The 8,596-nt window shown below is 44.4% G+C and overlaps 1 protein-coding gene and 1 pseudogene across 1 annotated transcript; both read right to left on the reverse strand.

The window, feature by feature from the left end:
* Positions 1-2,039: 2,039 nt before the first annotated feature.
* LOC127298924 (uncharacterized) lies at positions 2,040-3,451 on the reverse strand (annotated as a pseudogene).
* A 1,733-nt stretch (positions 3,452-5,184) lies between these two features.
* Positions 5,185-7,113, reverse strand: LOC127298923 (F-box/LRR-repeat protein 25-like). Its single transcript, XM_051328793.2, has 2 exons — positions 6,227-7,113; positions 5,185-6,102 (listed from the first exon to the last, which is right to left on the reverse strand). The coding sequence occupies exons 1-2, from the start codon at positions 7,091-7,093 to the stop codon at positions 5,854-5,856; spliced, it is 1,116 nt and encodes a 371-aa protein (XP_051184753.1). The 5' UTR covers positions 7,094-7,113; the 3' UTR covers positions 5,185-5,853.
* Positions 7,114-8,596: the final 1,483 nt, after the last annotated feature.

The raw sequence follows: 8,596 nt of genomic DNA on the forward strand, positions 1-8,596 counted from the left end.
TGGACTAATGTTTTCATTTTGTTTATATGAAGAAATATTTCATAGGTATTTCTTGATGTCCATATGTTGGATTCAAGCGTGTATGACATGAATATAATGTTTATACACTTGGTATTGGCATCAAGATCATCGATTTAAAGAGAAGAATATGATATGATCAAGATGAAGAATTGAACATCGAGTTCTTGCGTGGAACTCAAGTTAACCATGCTCTAGCTTATGTGTTAAGGAATGAATGATCAAGATATTATGATAGAGCATGAAGAGATACAATGTTGACCAAGACTAAGAGTGTAGATTGATTTTAAGTTCGTCAACGCATAACGCATAAAGATTGTACCACTTTGGATCATATGATCTTGTGGGCGGTAAGCCTTGACAATTATGCTTCATGAGCTAACCCACTATATATGTGCACTTGTGTTTGGGTTAGTTGTTTTGCATCAAGAGTATGATCTGATATAGCCCATGAGAGGATTTCACCAAGCTTGGATGTCATCAAGGTTGAGAAGGACAAGTTTAAGATGAGCATATCGAAGATGTCATGATTGAAGCCTATGGTCCATTTGGTGATAATGGACATGTGAAGATGTGCCTCAATGAAGCTATCCCATCATGGTGTATGGGAGAGCAATTGTGAGTCTTCACGAAGCAACAATGATCAAGTGAGGCATTTCGGCTTGAGAGAGCTTCAAGCGTTGACATCAAGATCAAGCGGGATGCGCAAGGCAAAGGTATAGCCTTGCTAGGTTTTCCTTTTACCGGTCTCAAGGTGGTTGTTGGTAGATCGGGTTATAGGATAGATAGCCGCACTATCAAGAGGGGTTTTCAGTTGAGTAACTTAATCGCATCGTCTTAGGAAGCGCAATCCTTTGCATCCTTTGCATCCCTATATTCTTGTTGCTTCTCGGTGTTTCTCTTTGTGAGGTTCCTGAATTTGTTGCTTTTCAACAAGCCCAAGTTCATCGAAAACGGAATCCGTATGCATATTTATTATGTTTTCGAGTTTGGATGTCTTTACTGTTTGTTGACGGTGAAAGCCTCCCTCTCTAAAATCATCTAAAAATATTATGTGAAGAGTCTTAATATTTCCTGAGTTCAGCTGGGCGGGTAGAACATGCTTGATGCTACACCGGCCGACTGAACCATGCATACCTCCTGCTTCTGCTGCCGCTGGCTGTCATTTCCTTCCCTAACTGCAGACACATGGCGATCATCTCTATTACAAAACCCACCTCCTACGCAACCAGTAGTTTCCCATTTTCTGTGAGATCCACATGATTCCTCAAAATCTAGGAATATATGTAACTACTTGGTACAAATAATATACTGGAACTCGTAAACAGCAACTCTTGCTCATTCCCAGAGTTCAAGTGCAAGTACAGCAAAGAGATAGCTACATGTGTTGATCGGTCCTCAAACTTTCGGTGAGATTTGCAATGCTCTGTGCTCCATAAATAAATTCTAGTGTTGCCACATATGTAGAGTATAAACGGTAGTACTGATAGCTTGTCAAAGTGTCACAATGTTCTACAATAAAACAACCTTTCTTGTGAACCTAGGATAATACCAACTTCAGAAAAAATACAATCATGTGAACTTATCAAGTTTAGACACAACGTGAAATGATATAAGCAAGAAAAAACTGCTCAACAGAAAGAAAGAAAAAAACCCAATGTTAGCATCAACAATTGCTCACACAAACTCTCTCGTTCCATCTGCTCCTTCCCCTTAGAATAAACTTTGCAGACAAACTGGAACTTCAATACTAACAGTCTATCAGTCCCAGTATTGTTCCAGTGGGCGTCAAGACTGGGTGAGCGACTCCAGATATTATCTACTCTAACTGTAGCTAATACTGTTGATTAGTCCTCGTTTTACAGTGAGATTGCAGAGATTGTTATGACTTATGAGTATCAAAAACCAAGATATGCCACATAGTATAGTATTTCCAGGAGTATAGATTCTTCAATTCCATAAGTTTCCAGGATAATACAAACTTAATTAATAAACCACAAGCACAACATAACCAGCCAAGGTTTGGCAAAAACACAAAATGGGATAAGTTGATAGACAAGTGCAACTCGTCAATGGACCGACTAGCCAAGTAATTTTCAACAGGGTGGTTCAAACGGATCAACTACATCCAAATCATGGACACGTTTGACGTCCGCCGAACTGCGGATACTTCTCTGGGTTGTAAAATGGAGCTGAGCGGCTCTTGAAGCCCTGTTCTCCAGCTGAAGCTTCGTTCGTTGATCTTCCACAAACTCCTCATTATAACGTTCAACCTGAAGTGTCACCGACTCTAGCATTCTCGCGTTCAACAAGAAGAACGTAACAAAGTTAACCTGCGACTTGTTTCCCCAGTACCGCCTCAAAACCAATGTCTTAAGACGGATGTCATGACGCTTTATGAAATTGTGGTGTTTACGCCTCCATAAATTGTTTGGCTCTCTCAAACCCATGTGTGGCTAAAAAGAACATGCAGAATTAATAATTAGATAAATCACTTGAGAACATATGGAAGTATATGCAAGGAGTATCTGAACTTTTGATGGAGAATGGTCACCTTAATGTAAAGCTTCTCCAAGCACGGGAAGCATTTCAGCAACTCAACAATCGTATCCAGGCAAAGAGTTCTCGTCCAGAAAGCAAGAATCTTGACTGTTGAGACCGCCATTGCCAAACTTTCGACGCGCAGTCCCTTTATCAAGCATGTATATATGAAAGGCGACATTAACAAGGCATGTGATATGTGTGGTTTTGACATACTGAAAATGCGATAAAGAAAGAAACTCTGATGGATCAATGTGTTACCTGAATAACCGTGGATCCGAGCTCGAGCCTGTAGAGGTGATCAGGGTAGCACTGCTCGGAAAACTTATATCCATCGGAAAGGAAGCCTATGGCCTGGAGTTTAGGCGCGGCAACCACCGAAACATGCAGACCATTCTCCACATCATTGCGGACCAACCTTTCGAGACGAGGCGCGTTGTCGATGAATAGTTCCTGTAACCGAACAAGGTCACTCTCCGCGTAAGAAGTTTGGTCGAGCACGCCGATGCTTCTGACGGTGAGGGAGTTGACGATCCGGACACGGCGGAAGCCGAAGCAGGCGTGGATCAGCATGCAGGGACTCCATGGCGGGGCACCCGTCGATGAGGCTCTGCACCGAGCGCTCGGAGATCGTGACGTCTTCAAGCCCGAGGTGCTTGAGCAGGGGGAAGAGAAGCGGCCCCGGGATGGTGTCATCAGGGAGGCTGCAGCATCCGATGGTGAGAGCGCGGAGGCTGCGCGAGAACCGGAACACCGACGCCGGCGGCTGCTCGAACAAGGTGTAGTCGAGCTCCTGGAGGTTGTCCAGAGCGGGGGACCGGAGCCACGCGTCCACGGAAGCAGCTGATCGGCTCTGCCTGAGGTGGTGTCTGCCCATCCATACAAATAACCCTTCACAGTAATTCAAGAAGAAGCATCACAACCCTTCATTTACCTTTGAAAAGGACACGATTTCAGAAGGGAAATAACTCAAAGCTCTGAACTCCCAAGGATAAAACTGCAGGTGGTTGCATATATACCAATCAAGTGATGATCAAGTGGAAAATTAGACTCAAATCAAGGAAGGCTATATCTTCATTGACTAAAGCTAGAGATATAAATTAGTACTCAATGTTAATCATAAAACTTACCCAGACAGATAGCTTCTTATATCGTGGAAAGAACAAGACCACCAGAACTACCCACCCACACAAACAACCTGTCTGCATCCAGGTATATATTTCTACCGGTCTGTATAAACTAGTCAAGGCAAACTCTGATTGCCATTTACCATCAATTTCGACCGCAGATGTAAATCGTTTTGAATATTCACATATTAGTCAAGGCAAACTTTGATCATCAGCCTATGAAACTATGTTAGTTCAAATAAAAATAGATATACATTACGGTAGCATATTTCATAATGGATGAAATGATATCAGTTATTATGTTATGAACATTACTAAAAAAACATAATGGTACCTAAAAAAGTTTGGCTGGCCAAATCCTAAAACAAAAAATACTTCTCAGTCAGAGAAAGTTGTAGCAATCAGTCAGTTATAGTGATATTCACATAGTAGTCAAGACAAACTTTGATCATCACTATATGAAATACAGTATGTTAATTTAGATAAAAATAGTTATACATTACACTAGCATATTTCGTAATGGATCAAGTAATATCACTTATTACGTTATGAACATTACTAAGCAAATTCATAATGGTAACCAAATATAAAAAAGTTTGTCTGGTCAAACTCTTAAGCAAAAATACTTCTCAATCAGAGGGAGTAGTATCAACCACAATCAGTCAGTCCTAGTGACGTTCTAGGGGAAATCAACATGAGTGTGTCCAGAAATTTGTGTCTCTTGCCACAACTACCCAGTGTTGATTAGTCTCAATATCACATTCAGAGTTTGAGACTGCCTATGGCCATATACCTGGTCCCAATTTGTTTGGACATCAGTACTAACTGTATTATGTAAGAATTTTTATTTATGACGCTCAACCTGACCAAGGCAAATACACAAGTAAATTTCGGGACCAAAAGTTCAGTATTGAGAATGCAGTGCTGTACCATTTCCAGTATAATAAGTACTCCCTCCATCCCAAAATAAGCTTCTCAAGTTTGTGTAGATACGGTTGTATCTAGACATTTTTTTAGTGTGTAGATACATCCGTATCTAGAAAACTTTGAGCAAGTTATTTTGGGACAGAGAGAGTATATCAATTCTGTGTACATTCAGGTATCTACCAGTCTGGTAAAATTAACAATCTGAAAGGTGGCTTCTGGTGTGTTTGCCAAATTCCATCCAATGCTTGATAACAAGCAGGCAGCTTACAAAACATGGATTGTTCCCTTCATACATACAGCTAGAGAATTGCAAGTTCGTCTCATTAGTATTTGAGACGGAAAAACACGGTGCAAAAAACATCAAGTGCCCAGGCCAAATGCAGAAGCGGACAGTTTCAAAAGGTGGAAAAAGATCAAAAGCTCAGAACTCTGAAGGTTGACAATAGATGAGGTACATACATGGGACCATTTAAGTGATGATCTAGTGGAAGTTTCACATCAAGAAAAGGCATCTTCAACTGCGGCTAAAAATATTAATTAGTACTCAAGAGTTAATCATAAACCCAAACCATAAAATCAACCACACAGATATCTTGTTATATATCTTGGTAATACCGTGGAACAAGAACACCAGAACTACCTACCCACAAGCACAGGTAGCTTGTATGCATCCAGGTATCCATCAGTATATATCTGGTAGTGGAATCAGATTATACAGACTTGTTTAAATGCCACATAGCACATCACAAACTAGTGGCACAAATAGCTTGCTTAGCTGTCATAAGGTTCAGACAATACAAACTTCAGAAGACAAGTAGACAACAGACATGAGTGAGAGCTAAACAAGTTTGGACAAGGCACAAAATGAGATCTGATGATGGTCAGGAATAGCTCCGAAACAGACCAGACCCTGACTTAACATAAACATGCGAACGGATCAGCTAAATCCAAAACACGGGCATCGTTGATGTCCCAAACATTGCGCACACATTTATCAGTTGTAAACTGAAACCGAGCACCTCTTGAAGCCCTATTCTCTAGCTGCAGTTTCCTACGATGTTCTGCCAAGAACTCCTCGTTGTCGTTCTTGTGTTCAATCTCAAGTATCATCGACTCTAACACTCTCGCATTCAACACAAAGAATGTCACGAAGCTAACCTGCGACCTGGTGCCGCGATACAGTTTAAACATTATTTTCTTTAGACGGATATCATGGCCGTTGATGAAGTTCTTGTGTTTACTAAGCCACAAATTCTTTGGCCCTGATAAATATGACTGAAAAACATAAAGAAAGAAAAGAATTAGCCACTTCAAAATAGAAGCATATAAAAGAAACTAAGAATGAAGAAGCCACCTGAATGTACAACTTCTCCAGACATGGAAAGCATCTCATCAAGTTAATAATTGTATCCAGACAAAATTTATCCATATCAACGGACAAAAACTTGATAGTGCGCACCACCGTTGTAAGGCCATCAATGCGCAACCCCTTTATCAAGCATTCAAGAAAATAATTAGTCTATCTGCGAACGCACAAGATCTATAATTTTTCCGCACATAGAAATGCAGGTAAGAAGGGTTGTAAACGCCAGCAGTAGAAAGATCTTAGTTACCTGAATAACCATGGAGCCAAACGAGGTTTTAGTGGTGGGGTTCGAACAGCAGCGCATTGTCTCTAGTTTAGGTGCAAAGATTACCGATACATGCAGATCACCAGTGCAACCAAGATGGAGCAACTTTTCAAGACAAGGGGCATTCTCGATGATAAGCTCTCCAAAGTTGAGCTCATCCCGATAACATTCAGCATGCACACCGACGCTTCTGAGGCTAATGGAATTGATCCCGAGGCGACGGAAGCCGAAGCAATCTCTTATCATCAAGCACTCCAGAGCAGGGCACCCGGCAATCACGTGGGGAACCGAACACTCGGAGATCCTAACAATTGAAAGTGTGAGCTGCCTAAGCTGGGGGAACTGGAGCCCTTGGACAATGCTGTCGAGGAGGTGGCAATGTTCGATGGTGGCCACACGGAGGGTGGTCGAGAAGCGGAGAAAGGATTCTGGCAACAGCGGCAACGGCGACTGATTATGCAGCATCGGGTAAGAGAAACGAAGCTCCTGGAGGTTGTCGATGGCGGGGGACTGGAGCCAGGAGTCCACGGTGGCCGCTTCGTAGGGAAGAAATCCGCAGGGGATGCGGAAGCAGCGACCCGGGCCTTGGTGGGAGGAAAGGATGCGTGATACCACACCAGCGAGCTCACCCCAAGTGGTGGTAAGCTCATAGCAGTCGAGATTAAGAGGGGCGGAGCGCCAGAGGTTGCGCCACCGGGACGCGAGGATGCGGGTCCGAGCGCCTTCCTTGGTGGGGAGGAGGGAGATGATCTCCCCGAGGACGGCGTCGGGGAGGTCGCTGATGCGGTCGGGGCCTCCTCCTTCATCCTCGCCGGAGCTGGGCACGGGAGGAGGGGCGGCGGCCGCCATCGGTGTGGTCGGGTGGAAGTGGAAATATGCGACAGTGTTGTAGACGGACATGTCGAGAAGAACATGTCCAAGCTCTGTAGTATTCAACATGGCCCAGTTACACAACAAGAGGCCCATTACACTATTTTTCTGTACTAGGAAAAAGTATTAATATTCAAATATAAAATTAGTGCGTATTAGAATCATAAATATTGAAAATGTATTTTCATATTTTGTAAATATGAAATTATGGATGCTGATATTTTTTGTTACATCTTTGGTCAAACTTTAGAAATTTTGACTTTGACTAAGGTCAAAACGCAGGGGAAATAAAAATGGAGGCTGTGTGTTGGAAATATATTTTAATGTACTCCCTCCGATAGAATAGATGTATTTAGACATATTCTAGTTCTAGATATATCCATACTAGTGTCAAGTAATATCGATTAGAGGGAGTAAATGAAATGGGATTATGTTGTCCCACTTTTATTGAAATTTCCCAGATTTTTATGTTGATCGTTCATTAAGACGGAAAACAACGCTCCCAACCCCCTCGCCGCTCAACGGCGACATGGGGGGCGACCAAGCCGGTGCCTCCAAAGCCCGTGCCCATCGTGGCCCGTCTCCATCTCCGTCGGCAGTAGTCACTGACGCGCAAAGCCCGCAGAGATGGCGGCGGCGGGGCTTCTCTCCTCGGGGGGTGACCCATTCTCCCACAGCGGCGGCGGCTAGCGGATCTCGGCGGCGCGGTGTCGCGTTGGTCAGACGACCTTGGCGTGACGATATATAGTGGAGGAGGGGATCCCCTGCACGGAGGCATGGCCCCTATGGTGGTGTTGTCGGATCTAGATCTCGGCAAGGCCTTGGGCATGGGCGGGCTCGCAGATCCGATGCCATTGCTGAAGGGACGAGGTGGCGCTTCGCGACGGCGGTTTCCTGGCATCGAGGTGGTGCCGACAGCAGCGAGCTTGGCAGTGGTGACCGTGGTGGTGCCAGTGGTGGCCAACGCCCATCTCCTACGTCAATATTCCTCTCCTCTCGACAGTTGTTGCTCAAGACGGTGGCTTTCTTCTTCGCCTTCCTTCTCCAATCAAGCTTGGGCATCTTCATGGTCACGATGTTTGGCCGAGGTGAAATCCCTGCTCGGCGGTGGTCGGCTGAACACGACGACACCCATGGGCACCATTTCCATCTGGGAGGTGTGTTCATGGCCTTCACCATGCCTCCACTCCCCTCGGATGCCGAGGGAAACCCTAGGCCTGATGACCGAACCAGGTAGCGGTGGCACCATGGTGTCGTTATCTTCTTGAAGACGTTGTCTAGGCCATGAGGGGAGAGGCCGATGCGACATTGGAGTTAGAGGCATTGATGCGTCGCCGGTGTTGGCCGCAGCCCTGGGCTTGTGCTTCTGAGGCACAATGTACGACATGGCAACACATCTTGTTCGGCATCTTTCCCGAGTCCATCGGGATCTTGCCTCCTTATCGCCGACTGCTCTAGGCACACGTTGGTCCGGGTTGCCTT

This window comes from Lolium perenne, chromosome 5 (genome assembly GCF_019359855.2).
Source record: "Lolium perenne isolate Kyuss_39 chromosome 5, Kyuss_2.0, whole genome shotgun sequence".
NCBI lineage: Eukaryota > Viridiplantae > Streptophyta > Magnoliopsida > Poales > Poaceae > Lolium > Lolium perenne.